The sequence below is a fragment of the Centropristis striata genome, chromosome 4, assembly GCF_030273125.1.
Source record: "Centropristis striata isolate RG_2023a ecotype Rhode Island chromosome 4, C.striata_1.0, whole genome shotgun sequence".
Lineage (NCBI taxonomy): Eukaryota > Metazoa > Chordata > Actinopteri > Perciformes > Serranidae > Centropristis > Centropristis striata.
In genome coordinates, this window is record NC_081520.1 from 37878123 (window position 1) to 37898242 (window position 20120).

At 38.1% G+C, this 20120-nt stretch overlaps 1 protein-coding gene across 2 annotated transcripts; it reads left to right on the top strand.

Moving 5' to 3' along the window:
• Nucleotides 1-693: 693 nt before the first annotated feature.
• ube4a (ubiquitination factor E4A (UFD2 homolog, yeast)) lies at nucleotides 694-18505 on the top strand. Of its 2 annotated transcripts, XR_009394163.1 has the most exons (21): nucleotides 694-791; nucleotides 4517-4683; nucleotides 4892-5068; nucleotides 6589-6701; nucleotides 6967-7119; nucleotides 7251-7410; nucleotides 7499-7701; nucleotides 7914-8105; nucleotides 8204-8537; nucleotides 9114-9240; nucleotides 9418-9725; nucleotides 10215-10347; nucleotides 10482-10672; nucleotides 11577-11677; nucleotides 12478-12591; nucleotides 13544-13718; nucleotides 14391-14571; nucleotides 14785-14932; nucleotides 15083-15240; nucleotides 16022-16623; nucleotides 18197-18505. XR_009394163.1 is itself a non-coding variant. In XM_059331561.1 (20 exons), exons 2-20 carry the CDS (start codon nucleotides 4557-4559, stop codon nucleotides 16155-16157), a joined length of 3231 nt encoding a protein of 1076 aa, XP_059187544.1. In that variant the 5' UTR covers nucleotides 694-791; nucleotides 4517-4556; the 3' UTR covers nucleotides 16158-18505. The 2 variants fall into 2 exon arrangements, 1 of the variants encoding a protein (XP_059187544.1); XM_059331561.1 differs by having other exon boundaries at nucleotides 16022-18505.
• Nucleotides 18506-20120: the final 1615 nt, after the last annotated feature.

Genomic DNA, 20120 nt, shown 5'->3' on the forward strand with positions numbered 1-20120 from the left:
CAAGAAGTATTTATTTCCACAAACAATTAGTGTGGATCTAGTCTAAGTAGGTGATATTATTAATTCCCATGTTTTGACACCATACATTTACTACCTATAATTCTGTCACACAGAGAGGTTGTTTTACCTTATTTTTTTGTTTATGCATTCACAAATACATAAGAAATATAGCCTACTGTTTATTATGGACAGTTAGCTCTGTTAAGTATTGACTTTTTGTTTTGTCAAAATAATAGTTAGATGAATCAAATAGAATGGTAAGCAAATATTTCTTTGTTCAGAATAAGAAAGATTTTTTATTGTCATTATACTCAAGTACAATGAAATTGTGGGTGGCTTCTCTCTAAGCATTTAGAAGAAGAAAATACACAACAACAAAAAACCCCACAATGTAATAAAATATAGAAAACAGACAAAATATAATAATAAATAAATATAATTATAATATGTACAACCCACACACAGAAACATTGCACAATCAGTACAGCAAGACACGCAAGAATATTCAAAAAGTCAAAAATAGAAAATAAAATACAGTAAAATTCTAATATATATATATTTACTCGCAGGAAACCAGTGAATCCAAACAATACATTTTTTTTCAATATGAAGCTGAGGCAGATATTATCAGCAAGATGTTTTCATTTTTAGTAAAAAGTTACTCAGCAAAGAAGACGCTTCGTCTCGTGTTGATGACGTTTACAATTTCAATTTACTGAGGAACTGCCACTGGTTTCGTAGAAGCAATTTTTTAAATAACAAAAAAACACGCACTTCTTCCCGTCAAACAGGTACGACAGCCCTCTTTATCGTTTGTATACCTGATTGAGACTGACGAAACGCGAAATCTATGTAATAGTTTGTAGAATAAATGCTGAAATAGAGTCGTGGTGACCCCATGACAGCTTAGCTCGCTACTCTAGAAGCTAGCTAACTAGCTAACTAGCCCTGATGCAGCTACGAGCTAACCTTGCTAGCTAGTTAGCTAACAAGTAGCTAAAGCTGCTGTTAATTTGCTTAGACCTCTGAAGTCCAGGAGTTTTGGTTCAAATTTGTCAACTTCCTATGCATTAATTTCTTTCTGTGTTCATCATATTTCAGTCTGTCCTTGCATCACATGCATGGCTCCTTTTTCTCCACACAAACTTGCTATCAGGCAGATTTTTCATTTTATTTTAATTAATAAAGTATAAAGCTGCCAGGAACCCAAAATACAAACAAAAGACACAGGTGTCTATGGGAATGTACCATTTTGTTTTTACCATTTATACAGACAAAAACAGCAGAAAAAATAATAAATGATAAAGCTACAAAAGTCTATTTGCATGTAAAATAGTAATAGCTCTCATTGTAGAAAGAAAATTCACATTTTATAAATGATCTAGAAGCATGAATGGCACACTGTGAAAGCTCCTATGATTGAACTTTCAACTGGCTTTCTCAGCTTGTCTACATATCATATATAAAGAAAGTTATTACTGTAAATAAAACATGTATTTTCAATAAATAGATGGACTCCAGAGGGTTAACCGGTGACATGACACGTTTGTAATAGCGCAGTAGTGGCTAGTGGGATAGCTAGCTCCACTAAGTTACACGAGTATAACTGTCAGGTGGTGAACTGATGTGATGGGTAACCGTGACAACACGTTGTAACGTTCAGCTGAGGAGGAAGCGATCAAACAGTCCGGTGAAGGGGAACAACAGGCGGTCCATATGTTCACTGTTGTCAGCAGCAGGAGGCGTGTTATCGATTCTCATTTTTCTGAATGTCATATCAGAAAAGTTTCTAAGCTCCTCAGAGGAAACGTAGCATGGAAACCAAAAGGGAAAACATCAGGGTCAGTTAATCTCATTTGACACATTCACAGATAGATAGATAGATAGATAGATAGATAGATAGATAGATAGATAGATGGATAGATAGGGTTGAGAAATGCATTGAGGAAACCTTTTTAAATTAAATTATCTGACTCAACAGTAAATCCTCTCACCTATTTCTCAGCGCAGATCGTTCGATGGGGAATGATGAACAGGAGACGCCCAAGTTCTCAGTTTAACATAATTTTTTTACAATACGTCAATAAATTTGCAGTTACAGAGTCTCTGGCTTCAAACTACAATGATTCACATGATTAAGGCGTATCAGTTTATGAAGTCTGGACCCCCTCTATTTTTTCCTGAACCCTTTTTAATATCTTAACAAATGTTTAATAAAAAATGTGGGTTGAGCTCTCCAGAAAGTGCGTCCCTCTTGAACCGTTGGGCACACACACAGTTAGTGAATTATGCATGCATAGATAGTGACCTAGTCAATCAGATAGTGACCCCCATGTACAGAGACAGAAAACAGAGACAGAATAACAGATTATTCCTAACAATAGATAGATAGATAGATAGATAGATAGATACTTGGTTTATCCAGGAGGATATTCAGGTATCCATTTTATTGTTATACAGAACAAACACAGGAACATTGCATGAACAGTACAGTACAAACAGTCGGTCCGTTGAGCAGGTCAGTGACAGCAATTTGCCACTGAACATGCTACTCTGTTGTTGTGCTATGGAGAGGGTGACTGGTATTGTCCAAGGGTCAAGAGCAGTTTTTCTAAGTTCCTTTCCTTTGCCACTGATGTTAGCGTGTCCAGCCCTGTGCCGATCACAGAACTGGCTGTCCTTATCATATAATCGTATCAGGTAAAATTCCAGTCAAATGTAATCCTGCCAATTACTTCAATTTGCGCATTTAAAGGAGTTTACAACGACTATAAATAGTAATGAATGTGTATGACAGCGGTAGATCCTGTACTTGAGTAAAAAAATAGCAAAAATATAATATTAGAAATACTCTGATACTCTATATATTGCTGGGTTACTTCACATTCATTGAATTAATAATGTATTAGTTGATGTAAAATGTGTGTCAAGAATCTAAATTGGCAAAACAACTAGTAATTAAGGCTGTTATATAACTAGTGGAGTAAAATGTACAATATTTACCTCAGATGTAGTTGGGTAGAAGTAGAAAGTGGCATAAAAAATAATACTCAAGTAAAGTACTGCTACAGGGCCTGAAGGCTCAAGCTAGACTTTCTCCTATATAGCTACCTGCTGGTGGAACAAGTTACCAAACTTCATCTGATATGAGTCCATCTCAATGTTTAAGAAAAGACTTAAGACCCATCTCTTTCCTGGACACCTTTAGACAAAATAGACATGGATGATGGGGAATCAATATATAAAGGGAGGGGGGAAAAAAGCTTCTATGCACTACGTTACTCAAACTTAACACTATGGCATTTACTCGTTTTGCTTTCTGACTAGATCTCTGCTTGTGTTGTACTCTCTCAAAGGGTACCGCCTTTCTGACCTTAACATGAATGGCCGTTACCTGGGTGGAATGGGATACATAATGATTCTCCTTAGCTTATTCTTGCAGCACCTGTTTTAAATATAATTTAGGGAAGTTAGAGCACCACCTATTCTATATCCTTCCAAACTAACCAAGCTTTACAGGGCCTTGCGGTCCCTCAGTGCTGTTTATGTACCAGGCAGTAATGTTCCCCATCCTCTCAATGCTGCAGTGGACAATAACCAGTATCCTAACAGATACAGATAGAATTTCCTCAAGGGTCTAAGATGAAACAGACTGCATAGCCTTTCTCACAACTGAGTCAGAATGCAGCTCCCAGGTCAGGCCTTGGTGATGAGAACACCAAGGTACACAAGAAGGCATTCAGCATATGGTAGATTTGGTACAGTAAACGTAAAGAGGATGTAATAATGGGCAGGTTGAATCTAGGACACAGCGATCTGAACATTACTAGAAAATGTCCAGTAGTTTATTGTGTTTATTATCAAGAGCTGCCTTGAGATGTCCTTATAACATGCAGAAAATAGGAGGTACAGACCCAGGAAATATTGGCAGGATTGCACAAATGAGGCAGGTATTAAAAGAAGACTAGTGTACGGAGGACAGAGGGATGGCTGTTAAGGTTTTTGAGGACAGCTGGACTGTAGACACTTGGCAATGGGCAATGAGGAATTAAATCCTAGAGCCACATCAAATGGACTTTCTTTCTGTCTTAAAACCTCAAGAAGAAGAGAAAAATGCCCTCCTGACATTTCTGTACCTTTTCAATATAATAATGATTTTAATCAACTCGTCTATAGAAAAAGAGGAGAATGACATGATTGGCCTTTTTGATGTGAAGTAGGAACCTAATTTGGGAATGAAAGTCCTGTATTCAAATGATCTATCGCTTGATTAGCGATAGATCATTTGAATAAAAATGATTAAAAAAAACTACCAAGCTGTTAACGATAAGGTGCTGAAGTTGTGCAGCTGTATTTTACTGTATGCATGAGGTAGCAATGATGTGAAGAAAGGATGATGATTTCATGTGTACGTGGAATTATACAGTACATGCTCACTAATCCCTTACTTTGGCATTTTTTGAGCCTTGTCTTGCTGCCACTAAGTTTTTTTTCTTTCTCTGCATCATTCTTTAAGGCTGGGATCTTGGATGGAGTAAGTGTTGAGCCCCAATGAGATGACTGACCAGGGCAACAACAACCAGAATATCTCCTGTAACCCCTTCGCTGCCCTCTTCGGCTCACTGGCTGATGCCAAGCAGTTTGCATCAGGCCAGAAACCAGAACAGTGTGCTGAACCACCACGTGAGTAGAGTTATCAGAGCTACTACAATCCTCTTAGAAGCGTAGTCAGTACTTATGAGGGATCAAAATTGCATTCACATAAAGACAGATATAACATACTTTCACGTATGAGTAGTATTTTTTATTTCTTGTAAGTGTAGGTCGTACTAACATCTGGCTTAGTGTATCCACATGGTTTAATACATATCCTCTGTAACTTGTATCACAGTGGAGGACTCAGGAGAGAGCCAATCAGAGTCAGAAAACTCTGTGTCAGACAGCGTTGATGACAATGACGACTCTGTGGCAGAGATCAGCCGCTCCTTCCGGTCCCGGCAGGAGCTGTGTGAACAGCTCAATGTCAATCACATGATCCAGCGGATATTTCTCATCACTCTGGACAACAGTAAGTAAAAGGAGGGCGAAAAAAAACAGCTTTTGATCTGTCAGTTATACCCCAAAGCATATGGGCATAAGATCCAGGTCAATATGTGTGTTGCCTCATTAATACAAGACAGCTGTCACTCACAGCTTGTTGCTCTGTCTGCATTGATGTCACAAACCCTTTACTGATACAGAGTTAGAGTGAATTACATTGAATAACTCCTTTCTAAAGTAATGCTGCCTCTCTTGTCAACACTGGTTCTCTTTAGATTTCTCTATCTCTTTATCATCTCGACCTGTCTTTCCTTCCTTGCTCTTTCTCCTTCTCATTTTACGGTTGGTTAAATAACAATTATACATCAGTATCATAAATGAAGTTTCACCTCAGATAGAGATTCCTGACCATCAACTCCAGGCAACTTTCAACTGGTGTTTTATCCATGTTGGAAGAAGGGTAGTGAGTCATTTATTTACATCCCAGATGCGCTCACACTGTCAGTCAGAAAGGCGGCACGACAATAAACCCTGCACACTTTGTCAAAATTATTTCTGCAGCTTTCAAATTGTGTCATATATCCTGCTTTGATCAATGACCCAGGACCCGTGACCTTACGGCAGTTTCCGGTGTAGAACCTAAAAGGTGAAGAAAAAAGTGTCATATAGGTTTATCATATCATATGGTTATTTGAAGACCCCTGATGACTATACTTAACATACAAGTTTTGTTGGTCAGTGGTACTAACACTTTCTGCTGCCTCAAGATCTCAATATGCCATCAGTGCACCTGACCACAGCGCATTGCCCATGGACGCATTAAGTGTATGTACATTCACTACTTACACAGGACACTGGGTGTGAAACTGACAGCTGCAGTGATCTGAAACTAGCATTGACAGTTGCACTGTGCTGTGCACTGCTTCGATGCAAGATAGGGCTCTTGGTGTGAGAAAGGTTTGTAGAATCAGGTCAGATAAGTTGACCGTCTTACATTAACAGCAAACCATTTCCCTTGAAGCACTTGACTCAGTCTGGATGGGACAATAGACAGGCAGACAGACAGGTGTCTTTAATGAACCTAAATAGTCTGTTCTTTTGTTTTTAGTGGTATTTTTGGAGGGTAATTGGCATCCTGAAAGTCAAATTTTAGGTTTCCAGTAAGTACTGCAACAAATGACTCACCAGCCTTTAAGACAATACAAAGACCTTGCACACTGTGAATTTCTGCTGTTAAGTCTCCCTGTGAGCCGGCTGGGTTTCTCCACCACTGAGACCGTCTAAGGATGAGTCATGATGATCAGGAAATGCTGTTTTCACATAGTAATGAATTCTTCTGCCACCTCAGTCTGAAATAAACCAGAGTAAATACATTAAATCCTCCTGTGTCTCATCCATTCTAATGTTGATGTTTATGCTGCTGATTTCTTTCCAAACCACAATTAATCCAGTGTTCATGCTTGATATGGTTTATTCGTCATGGGTTGTTATGTGTAATATGGTTTGAGCAGACTTTATTTTAAGGACCCTGTCCTTATTCGCCCCTAGGTGACCCCAGTCTGAGAGGAGGTAATGGGATCCCCCCTCGCTGTGTTTACCTGGAGGAGATGGCTGCAGATCTTGATGGACAGGACTGGCTGGACATGGACAACATAGAACAGGTCTGATCAAATCAAACAATGCGTTTATATGTCATCACTCTATTCTTCTCATGTTGCGTTTCTCTTATCTCAATAAACCACAACATTTTTGTTAAAACTGGTGATGAAATGGCAGCCTTAAAGCAGCAAAAACAATTAGATTCATTATGAAGATTGATGGATGGAGGAAGAAATTTGCAGAATACTGATTTCATTATTTAAGTTGTTTAGAAAGTGTATGTGTCAGTAAGCAGCTGTTTTACACAGGCTGATCTGTGTCCTCCAGGCGCTGTTTAACCGTCTGCTGGTACCTGAGCCAGGAAACCACCTCATCTACATGACGTCATGCAGCGCTGTAAACCTGTCTGCTGACCGTGATGCTGGAGAGAAATGTGCCATCCCTTACCTTTTTGCTTGTTACCAGAGAGCCAAAGAAGAGGTGCAAGGTTTTTTTTTGTAGCACTTAATGCAACATTTTCAAAGATAACCGGCTGTTAAGACTAATTAATTGGGAGATAAAAATAACCCATGCTCTTCCATTATTCATTGACTTGATTACCTGTGCATTAGGTGACGAAGGTACCAGAGAAGTTACTGTCGTTTGCTGTTCGCTGTAAGAACCTGACAGTCTCCAACACACGGACGGTTCTGCTAACCCCAGAAATCTACATCAGCCAGAACATCTACGAGCAGCTTCTGGACCTGTTGCTGGAAGGTTTCCGATCCGCACGTAGGTTCAGGGCTGTTTCTGTTGTCATGTATTTGTCCAATTTCTCTGATTTCTCTTTTCAGTTTCTTAAAAAGCCGTTGTGTTTCAGAGCCAGAGGAGGTCGTTGAGTTTGTGGAGGAGGTCATTGCTGGCCTGCTCTCCGACCAGGAGGTGCGTACCTTCGAGGAGGTGATGGTACCAGTGTTTGATATCTACCAGGGACGCATCAAAGACTTGGACCTGTGCCAGCCTGTCCTCTACACTTACCTAGATGTCCTGCTCTATTTAAGCCACCAGAAAGATATTGCCAAGGTCAGGGGACACACAAGGATGTTTGCAAATGTTGTCATAAATTTTCAAACTCACAACAGCTGTTAATGTCACTGTCCACTACTAATTAAGCAACACATTATAATATACAGTCATCAGATACCCAGTAATGGCCCAATATTTCATGTTTGTTTGTGTTTTTTGTGTGCCCAGCTTTTAAAATACTTCCAACTATTGTTCTTTTTTTCCCCTAGGTATTGGTGGAACATATTCAACCCAAAGACCCAGCTAATGGTTTGCAGTACCAGAAAACCCTTCTGGGAGCAGTGCTAAGTATCTCCTGCTTGTTGAAAACCCCTGGTGTGGTGGAGGGACATGGCTACTTCCTGAACCCCTCCCGCTCTAGCGCCCAGGAGACAAAGGTCCAGGAGGCCAACATCCACCAGGTGAACGGATTCTCTTTAATGTGATCTTCCTGTTTTCTTTACTACGTGAGTATGAGTGTCTCAGGGCTAATGATGTTTTTATTCTCCTTGTGTTGCAGTTTATGGGTCAGTTTCATGACAAGCTGCACCAGATCTTGAAAAACTTGCTCCAGCGAACTGGTGAGACGCGCCACTTGCTGCTATCGTGGTTGGGCAGCTGTCTGCAGGCAAACGCCGGCCGGGCCAAGATATGGGCCAATCAGATGCCAGAGATCTTCTTCCAGATGTACGCGTCAGATGCATTCTTCTTAAACTTGGGTGCAGCATTGCTGAAGCTGTGCCAGCCCTTCTGCAGGCCGCGGTCGCCCAAACTGCTCACCTTCAACCCTACATACTGCGCCCTCAAAGAGCTGAGCGAAGAAGAGAGGCGCAATCGCAATGTGCACGCAACAGGTTAATAAACCATTAGTTTTTACCATTTTGCTATTCATTTTTAGTTGCACCAATACTTTTGCTTATCGTTAGCCTCATAGCATATTTGCCTAAGTCATATTTGAACGTTTTTGGGAAACAAGAAATAACACAATTTTTAGTAAGCCCATTGGTATTTTTAATTGATATTGTAACAGTAAGTTCAAAAAGAAGTGTGAACAAGTTTGCATAAAAAATTAAACACATCGATTTCATAACAGATAAAAGTGACTTAGGCAGAATATGCCCTGACTAAGGCAATTTTTCTCTTATAAATAATGTAGTTTGGTTTGTATGTAGCGGCAAAAATGCCTAAATCACAGAGATGACTAAGGCAGAAAGTGATTTTGGACTCTAACAAGTGTTCTGATAGGTTGAGGACATAGGCAATAAGGCAGACAGATTGGCAGATATCACAATTTGGCTAAAAAATTAATTATGCAATTATGCTATGAGGCTAACGTTATATAACTATGCTTAAAGCAGTTTTTTAATAGCCGAATATTTCAAGAGTATACATTAAACTCAATGACTAAATGATTCCTTATCTCTTATAAGGTCTCGACAAGGAAACCTGTCTGATCCCTGTGCCCCCTCAGCAGCCGGTGGAGTCTGCACAGTCCTACAGCCTACTGACTGAAAACCTCATCCTCACACAGCTCACCATGCATCTCGGCTTCCACAGGTACAAGCCTCCAAACAAGCACCAGCAGCACATCTTCCATCTGTTAACAAGTGTATCTTTGAATAGATCCCGCAGAAACGTGCTGTGCTGTTTGTTCCTTATGTTTGCATCATATGGCAGCATTAACCCGTATTGTCTTCTGTGTTCTTTTTTGTGTCCATGCACATGCATGTGCAGACTCCATGAACAGATGGTGAAGATGAACCAGTCCCTCCACCGGCTCCAGGTGGCGTGGCAGGATGCCCAGCGAACAGGCAACCCAATGTCTGAGCAGCTCCTGGAGCAGTTTGAGCGTCTGATGATTGTTTACCTGTCAACCAAAGCTGCCACCACGCAGCCCGCCATGCTGCAATGCTGCCTTAACCTCCAAGCTTCCACCGCTGCTCTGCTGGTTCAGCTTGGCATGGGGAACCAGGGGCCTGAGCATGTAGCACTCAGTTTTCCCCTGCCCTCCCTACAGAATACTATGCTGTGCTATATACCAGGTAGGTCAGATCTTCCACTATACTACAAACACAGTAGAACAAAAAGCCCACCAAACTTTTCCCTCAAAGCTTTTATTGGCAGCCTGAACCGACTGAACTGAACTGTAAATTCTCTTAATATTTTACCTCCTAAATTGGAGCATGTGAAACGGTGTGTTGTGTTACAAATTCAGTGATAAGTGACACAAATGAAACAGGATTTTTCCCTTGATGTTATGACACCTTGCCAGCGTGTAATTAATGATATTTCACATCATTTTATTGTTAAACGCTGCAGGGTTCAGGCTCAGGTTAAGATAAAAAATGTCAGTTGAAATACTTTTGGACCTGAAATTTAAACCTTAAACTCTGGATAATATATTCAGCTGCTACTACAAAATGCTTGACTGCAGCTGTGCATACAAGAAAGTGATTAGTCACAATCATGCTTTCATGCTGAACATTCCTTTATATGATCGTCATCACTTGCGTGTGCCTTTTGTTTGTCAGAGTTTTTTGCAGAGAACTTGGGAGATTTTTTCATCTTCCTGCGACGATTTGCAGACGATGTTTTGGAGACTTCTGCAGAAAGTCTGGAGCAGATTCTTAACTTCATCACTGTCTTCATGGGTAACGTAGAGAGGTACATGACTTAATCTTTAATGTCAGTGATCACGGTTGATTGAAAGGCAGAATTGTGAAGCCACATGGGGCTAGATTGGTGCAGTCCATCTTGGAATTTTTGCTTTAATTCCTCCTTTCTTCTATGCACCACAGGATGAAGAACCCTCATTTAAGGGCAAAGCTTGCAGAGGTCTTAGAGGCGGTGATGCCCCACATGGAGCCGGTGGCTCCTGGTGCTGTTCAGCCAATCGTGTTCCAGCGGGAGAGAGTCTTCTGCTCCTACAGACATGCACCTCAGCTGGCCGAGGCCCTTATCACTGTGTTTGTAGACATTGAATTCACAGGTATTTAATTCATCATAAGTTGTAGATGGAAGCAGCATTGAGATGTATTGGATAAAGCCAAAGTCATATTGCTTAACAGGTGCTTTTACAAGTAAGAAGATGAAAAAGAACCTGATTTAAAGGCAGACTTTGATTAAAACTTGAAGTGACATTCAGAAAAACTAACTCTTGGGATCATTTGGGGCCTTTCACAGTCAGGTGAAGAGGTTGGATTGTGTGAGAACCAACATTATTATAGTTAACGAAAACTAACGAAATAACGAAAACTAGAATTGAAAAAAGATTTTCGTTAACTGAAATAAAAATAAAAACTAGAGTTTTTAAAAAAACTATAACTAACTGAAACTCTATTGTGTGGTTACAAAACTAACTAAAATTATAGTGAAAATGTCCTTAGTTTTCGTTTTTTCATTCATAACTCAGTGTATTTATTTGAACATGCAGGAACACATTAGTAAATATGTTTACTGAGACTGGGATGTCTACACTCGAAACAAAAATTCAAAACACCCAGAACTGTAAGAGTTAATAACCTTATTGGGGCTGAGATGGATAAACCAAAGGAAATAAAGGCAAAATTTATTATGACCTCTTTGAATCTGGCACCCAACATATAGCCCAGTACAAAAAAACTAAAACTAATAAAAACTAAACTAAAACTAAGCATTTTCAAAAAATAAAAACTAAACTAAAACTTGAAAACTCACTCTAAAAACTAACTTAAACTAACTAAATTTGAAAACAAAAATTCACAACGAAATTAAAACTAAAACTAATGAAAAATCCAAAACTATTATAACCTTGGTGAGAACACCTGCTCACACATTGTTAAGATAAGGAGAGAAGCTTGATGAAGTGAAAACAAATAGAAGGTAGCAATCTTTGATTTTTATTTTTTCCCCAGGTGATCCTCATCAGTTTGAACAGAAATTCAACTACAGGAGACCCATGTATCCCATCCTCAAGTACATGTGGGGCAAAGAGAACTACAGAGAGTGCATCAAGGTAATAAGAAGCTGGAGATTTTTCATCCAAGTAAACTGTTTACAAAATGAAAGGTTTGATTTTTACAGCCTTGTATAAAGAGGCTTGCTGGTTTATTTCTTATTTTGTCTGAGTTTGGTGTTTTCTTCATGTGTTTGCTGTTAGACTGTTTGGGTGCATCTGATAATCCTCAAAAACCTAATCCTGTCTCAATCATGTTGCTTGCTGCCCCAGTAGCTAGAAACAAACTCCTTGAGTCCCTTTCTTCAAGAAAAATATCACCTAACATTTACTGAAACCAAAATAATAAGTCTAAGTGTACTACTATACAACAATGTTGGTATTAGATAGCCATAAGAACATTGGGTAAATATGTAAAATATAAATATGTTGGTAATATTTTGTGGTGGATGTAAATTGGGTACCTTTATCAATAGCGGACACAGATTTTTGATGAGCAGTAAAAAAAAAACTCTTCCAGAAGGCCTTTCTTTTCCTCAGTCTCACCACATCACATTCAAATAGTTGTCAACTGTGAAGAGTAGCAGCAAGGAAAGAAAATGCCCTACATTAGACTTGTAAACTGTCCTTTGTGACCCACAATAGCCTGAATTCAGTTAAATTAAATTTTATTAACATCGCCCAAAATCACAAATATCCTCAGAGGGCTCGACAGTCTGTAAGTATTAAGGCAGTAGAGTGAATGAGGGCAAAAGCCGGCATGCATGGTTTATAACTAGTTGATTATATATTGTGAAACTGTAGTTTATTAAGATCTATCCCAATATGTTCCTCATAAAGTTTGATATCTCTTGTTTCAGCATTTGGCGCACTATGCATCTGAGAATCTGGAGGCCATGAACCCCCCTCTGTTCCTCAGGTTTCTTAACTTATTGATGAACGATGCCATCTTCCTACTGGATGAGGCTATTCAGGTAAGATCAGCAATGCATGAAATACTTTGTGGCAAAAAGGCATTTCAGTCACATAGTCGTATAAAGTGAACTATTATGTTCTGTTTGACTGTTTTTTCAATTTGCTGTGGTACTTAATTCACAATTAAAGTGGAAACAGGAAACTTTTCAAGATTTCACATCCCAGTGGTATTATTTTTGGCCCTGTTGCAAACACCACTTGATGTCTTTCTGCCTTCCTCAGAGCCCGGCAACTGCCAACAACCAAAAGAGTCCCTATTTGATTTAGAAACCCCTGATCTCAGTGCTCCAAAAAAGGCTGGGACGCTGTCGCCCATAACGTTGGAATAATTTCGTTTTTTCAGACGCAATCCTCTGTTAATTGTGGTTTAATTTTCATTGTGATCTGTTTGGTAGAGATCTGTTAATAACATTTTGAGAAGTTGTACACTTTATCTGTCAAGAATAAATCACATTGTCACAATCATTTCATGTAAAGAGGTAAAAAAAAAATGTATTCCAACTTTATGGGCGACTTTGTAGAAAGCATCAAATTCAGATTGTAGTATATATTTATATGTAGTATAAAAGTTTATCATAAAATATACTGTCTTTGTACCATTTTCAATTTAATACAAGTCTAAAGGGATTAGCACATTTTTGTATTCTGTTTAATTATGTTTTAGACAACATCCTAACTTGGGGGTTGTAGAAAGAATGCCAACTGAATGTTGAAGTTCACTCTTGTTTTACCGCAAAATAAACTTTTCTATTGCCACTTTATTTGTTGATAAAGGTTAGCTTTGCATTAGCGCAAGTGTACACAAAGAGGGAATCTGGCACAGCTTTTGTTGACTATGGGGATATAAACTTGCTTGCCAAAAATGTTAATTAGTTTAAATCCTCATGACTAATAACTTGTTTATTGTTTTAGCTGTTAATAGGAAAATAAGTCTGTCTTCTTACCTTGTAGTACCTGAGTAAAATCAAGGTTCTGCAGTTGGAGCGGGATCGAGGGGAGTGGGAGGGCCTGGCCCCCGATGCCCGAAGAGAGAAGGAGTCAAGTCTGCAGATGTTTGGACAGCTGGGACGCTTCCACAACATCATGTCCAACGAGACCATCGGCACTCTGGCCTTCCTCACCTCAGGTCAGCCAGAAATGATTTGATTCTTCATATCGATTTATGCATTTGGGTGGTTGACGTGACACTCAATTTTTGTGTTCCCAGTGACAAATATTACTAAAATTTGTTAATATTTGATTAAAATTAATGTTTTAATATGCAGTTCATTCTTCTACATCTAATCCGTCTGCAAACAATGAGTATCGTTCTTCAACAAATGACATTTGTCCACCTGTGCAACTGTCCTAGGTCGTCTTAAGGTAGTCCTTTGGTACAACGCAGTTTAAGTATTGATCTGAATATTTTTATCAATTTACATTGATTGATCATTGAAAATAATGTAAATTGATAAAAAATATTCATAACTAATATGCCTTGGGCTTATCTATCTTATCTGTCCAACATTCTCTGAATTAAATAATGACATTATTTATTTTGTTACACCGGTGGACACATTTTAGGACTACCACACCAAAAAGTTAATAATATGCTAAATATATGAAGAATTAGAAATGGACACATTCAGTTTTGAATTATTCACATATAAGGGAATATAATTGTATGTCATTTGACATATATTTTTGAATTATTCTTTTTTTCACTTTGAATTTGAGTTCACGTCAACCACCCATTTACAGTTTGACTTTATCCATCCCATATGTGTTTTCCTTTTTATCATTTTCCCCATTCCTGCAGAGATCAAGGGGATCTTTGTGCACCCCTTCCTGGCTGAGAGGATCATCTCCATGCTGAATTACTTCCTGCAGCACCTGGTCGGCCCCAAGATGGGCGCCCTTAAAGTCAAGGACTTCAGTGAGTTCGACTTCAAGCCCCAGCAGCTTGTTTCTGACATCTGCACCATCTACCTGAATCTGGGGTATGTTGTTAACACTCTTCATTGTTGAATTGTAGAATAAATTGTAAAAAAGCATTTAGCAGTCTCTTTTTTAATATATATATATTTTCTTGTCTTATCTCATTATTTTATTGCTGCAGTATCCTCTGAAGAGCAGATACAGAGGCACCTTGCTTATTTTTATATCTATTTTAGTTTCCAATTAAAAAAAAAAAGTTTTTCTGTTTTTGGCAGTGATGAGGAGAATTTCTGTGCTACAGTCCCGAAGGATGGACGATCGTACTCCCCTACCCTCTTCTCACAAACAGTTCGGGTACTGAAGAAGATAAACAAGCCTGGGGACATGATTGTGGCTTTTGGACTCATTGCTGATAAAATAAAGGTATCATTTGACTCTGAGACTGCTCTTCAGATAAGACTATAACAACAATAATAATAATAATATTTCATTAGTTTTCTAAATCTGTGTTTGCTGTCGTGAATGCAGGATGAAACATTGAAAAGGTTTGTAGTGATTGTGCCTCTGTTTTAGTCCCATGCAGACAGACAGCAGCAGGAAGAGGAGACGTATGCAGACGCCCCAGATGAGTTCTTGGATCCCATCATGTCCACTCTGATGCTCGATCCAGTTCTTCTCCCTTCCTCCAATGTCACAGTTGACCGCTCAACTATAGCAAGGCACCTCCTCAGGTTTGTTATTTTCCACAAAGCACAGAATTCTCTCGAGATTATTGTCATTATTTGTCTCTTCCGCAAGCGGAAAAATCTGATATGATCATTTCTGTGTTAGCAGTTTCCGATAAATGGTGTAATTGTATTTATTTTTTAAAGCCTTTTTAACCCTGCTATCAGGTTGTGGGTTTCAGGGGGTTAAACTTGTGAATGAGATGTATACATAAATACTTGGTGTGCAAAAGATAAGATAAGATATGAGTTGACTTTATTTATACCGCAGTGGGGAAATTTAGTTGTCACAGCAGCTCAAGGTATAGGTGTATAGGTATAGAAGACAGAATATAAATAATAAAAAATATGACACGTACATACATATTATATGCATTATATACTTTTCTGCTATTTGGCATTTATTATTAATATATATTTTTTGTGTTGTTTTTTTACACACTTTGTGTAAATTTGCAGACTTTGCATTTTTATTTTTGCACATTGGAGAAAATATATTTTAGCAAGTTAAATAGGTTAAAAAGGTTGTTGCATGTAGTAGTGTGAACATCAATGAATAAATATATTTAAATATATAAGTGGTATGTAACATATATATTATAGAAAAAATACAGAAGGCCTAATATAGGCCTATTGTCATCGGCTGTAAACAGAGATAGTGCAAATAAACCAGTAAAGTGACCTGGTGGAACAAACAGTACTGTATTATATGGTGCTGCTGTTAAACAATCTGATTGTCAATAGAAGTCAATGAAGTAACCATTTATAAATGATGTCTTTCTCGCAGCGACCAGACAGACCCGTTCAACCGCAGTCCCCTAACGATGGACCAGATCAGGCCAAACGAGGAGCTCAAGCAGCAGATCTTACAGTGGCTGGATAAGCATAAGCAGGAGAGCCTGCAGCTGGGACCCAGTGGCTAACTGTGATCCCTCGCTGTGACAAACAATGACTGCATATCTGTTTTCTTTCCCGGCTCACATCTCGCGTGCTCCTCTGCTTCTCGGCTAATCCATGGTGTGCTTGCCTCTGTGGATTTCTTCTGACTGCTCCGGTCGGACTGACATTGCACTAGCCTTTTCATGCAGCCTTCACGCTCAGTGGATTCTCTCTGTGACAACAGTCCAGGCAAACTGTAGCCCACCGGCTGGTGACAACTTCAAAATCCATAACAATCCGCACAGTAGCTGTTCGACTCCCATGATGCCCTATGGTAACATAAGTAGGGTGGTACAACCGCTGGGTCCTCTCTCCCTGAATACTGTGTATTAATTAGTTATTATTACAACAGAACTGTGGCCAGAAGTATCAGTTTCAACAGGACTTGTTGAATGTACTGAATGAACTCCTGACTGACCAGCTGGCCCAAACCAGATTTTATACTGCAAGGTAAGTATTTTTGGGAACTCTTAAGGCAGAACATGGATGGAATTGTTTCACCTTCATGAAGAAACCATTGTGCACTGCCTCTTAAAGTTCTTGAACACCCTACATTTCAACACTTTTGGTTAAATCTCAAGCAACATTGTAAATAAAAATAGCAATTAAAGGCAAGGCACAGGTAAAACTGAATTTAACTGTGTGCGAGTTTTGTTTAAGTGGAAATCATCTATATTTATTTGGAGATGTTCAAAATCTTGTTCACTGTAATAAGACACCTGAAGCACAAAACTGAAGCAATCTGACTTTTACATTCCCGACACAGAGAAACGATCTGATAGAGCTGTGTTGTGCCTCACTGTAGGGAAGCGACTGGGATCTTTCTTTTATGTGTAAGGCAACATCTGGCATGACTTAAACATTACTTTCCTGACTTTGAAAAAGAAAATGCAACAAATATAAATTATTTAATATTAAAGTAATAACTAATGCACCAGCATCTTGGCAAAAAAAATGTACAAGTAAAAAGGAATTACAGTTCAAGTGCAAACCTTTTAAATGCAGCAACAAATACCCAAAATTTAAGCAGGAATTAAAGTATATAATGTATTAACTACATAAACATATAAACAAGATACCCAATCCAGCTATATATGGGTCAGTATTGATCGGTATTGGATTGGTGCATCCCTACAAACACAGTGGGAACTTTTTTCTGTGTTGTGACATTTATACATAAGTGTCTTCTCATCTCCAGGTGCACCTGCCTTTAATTTAAGACCTTGTTAGAATTGAGAGCTTGCTAACTAATAGGCTGACATTAGGATTTAAACTGTGTTACTTTACAATAATAAAACTAATTTGAAACCATGTTTTAATCATAAAAATCATGAGGTTTAACTTGATAGAATGCATTCTAAAATAACGTGATTGTTGAGCGCTGCATTGACAGGCACTATTGTTGGGTATACTCACAGCAAGTTTCAAATTGATGCTAATTTTCAAAATTGTACATTGTAAAAGTGTTCCCAATTTGTCTCAGATTTTAGAAAGCTCCCGTCAGAGCTACAGAAGTCACAATGCAACTGTCGTACTTCTATTGACAGGTTAAATCTGTGAAGTGCCCCTCAGAGACACTTTATAATTATCTATAATGCATAGTTTTTATTTTATGAAAATGTAGAGTGAGGGCAAGTCAAGGGCATCTTTAACTATATATCAACATTTACTCATATCAGCACATCATTTTGCTTAATTTTAAAGTCTTCAGTGATCACATTTCATGTCATTGAACAAAAAAAAAAAGGACAATATGGGGTGTTCAATAATGTTTGACTGGCAGTGTATGTAATAATCATTGTCATCCTTTAAATTAACTTTCACCTGATTAACTGATGTATCCTGATCTAGCATTTGAACAGATTTTTTTGTTGTGTGCAAGCATAGCGTATTAACATGTGGGCAAACAAATGATCAATAGAATCGGTGCCTAAAACCAAGAGCCTTGCTGTTGATGTCAACGAATGAGGATCTGACCCGTTTCATACTCTTAAGAGACATAATTATGAGTTTGTTTCTTTAGGGCATACAGAGAGCTGTGGGTAGAATATTAAAGAAAGAAGATCAGAAAAAGATGACCTGTTTTTGAGTAGCTTTTTTTGGAATTAAATGGTTTTTAATTCAAAATCTTGTGTGGGTGTATAAAATGGCAAAATGTGCGAGAAAGACTGTGTATTTGTTGGCATGCCCTCATACTGTATGTTGAATATCTACCACCTGAATGATTACATGGGTTAAATTATAATGCAATATTTTTTGTTTTAATTGTGATTATAAAATGTTTATTTTGGATGTACAGTATGATTAATAAATAAAACTAATGTGCGTTATATATGATGTTATGTTCTCTTTAAGAAATATGATCCATATGAGTTCTGTCCATTTCAACATAAAAATTAGTGCAAAATTAGTGTTTTTAATCGTCATACATAATAGGATCCAAAAAGAATATAAATATAGATTACTTACCAGATATTTGTGAATGCCACATTAATTTGGAACAAGGTTTGTTGTCTGAATGACAATATGAATGTCGGAATATTTTATTTTCCTTTAATAATATCAGGGCTACACGGAGGTGTAGTGGTTAGCACTCTTTCCTCACAGCAAGAGGGTCGCCGGTTCAACTCCGGCTCTTCTGTATGGGGTTTGCATGTTCTCCCCCGTCACGTGGGTTCTATGTCTTGGTCTATGGGCAAATTCTGTGAATTATCTTAAAATATACTTCTTTAACCTTATTATTGATTATATATCTAGCAGGTAAATTCCAGATCTTTTTCCAGTTAAGGTTATTAATAAGGTAATTCCAATAGGTTGTTACACTCACTACACTCACTCAGGCTTCCTCCCACAGTCCAAAAACATGCACTTAGGTTTAATTGGTGACTCTATATTGCCCGTAGGTGTGAATGAGAGCGTGATTGTCTGTCTCTATGTGTCTGCCGTGCGATAGTCTGGCAGTTAAAGATAATGAATGAATGTCTCCAAGTCACTTCCAAACAGTTTATACCGTAGTGAATTCTCACATAGCTTTAACCCTTTATCGGGCAAAGAACTATATTTGGTAACTTCAGGTAATATTTTGAGAAAAAAGTTGCACATTTTCTAGATTAAAGTGGCAAATCTACAAGAAAAAAAGTTGCATATTTAAGAGATTAAAAGTGGGAAAAGGCAACTTTTTTCTCCCACATTCACCACTTTAAATCTCATAAATCTGGGCATTTTTTTCTCATAGATTTGCCACTTTAATCTAGTAAATTTGCAACTTTTTTCTCGAAATATTACCTGAAGTTGCCAAATATAGTTCTTTGCCCGATAAAGGGTTACGAGCTCAAACTCATTTGTTTTGGGGCACAGGAGCTCCCATCTTTGTGCATGAAGCTGCTTCTGGTTGTAACATCTAGCACATCTAGTAAACATCATAAATGTTTATGTTAACAATTAGCTCTTTCTATTAATAAATATTGAGAAACACTCAGATTATAAGAACTTCACATTTGTTACTGGATTGTGTCGTCTTCATCTTTAGAAGTAGCAGTTCTTACTTTTCCATAGAACTATTTAATATACACTGTAAGTGTTTTAAATGTCCATGGTTATAACACTAATTGATGTAATTTTCCTGATTAATATCAGGACTTTTAGCATTGCTCATTTATTACATATCATTTTAACTTTGCTAATGCAATATTTGCAACAGCAGGTGGTATTTTATTGTATCTTTTTATAATTGTATAGGCCAGGGGTTCCATATAGCATTAGCCTCGAGCTGGGACCCCCCCGTTGCATTTTTTTTTCAATGATGTGTACATTATGATGACAAATGTGAAAAATCAAACATACAGCTTCTTAATATATGTTCCTTTGTATGTTTTAATAATCAGTCTTATTTCTGTTATAAACATTCCTTGTAATTTCTGTCTTATTATTCAACAGCAATATTAACA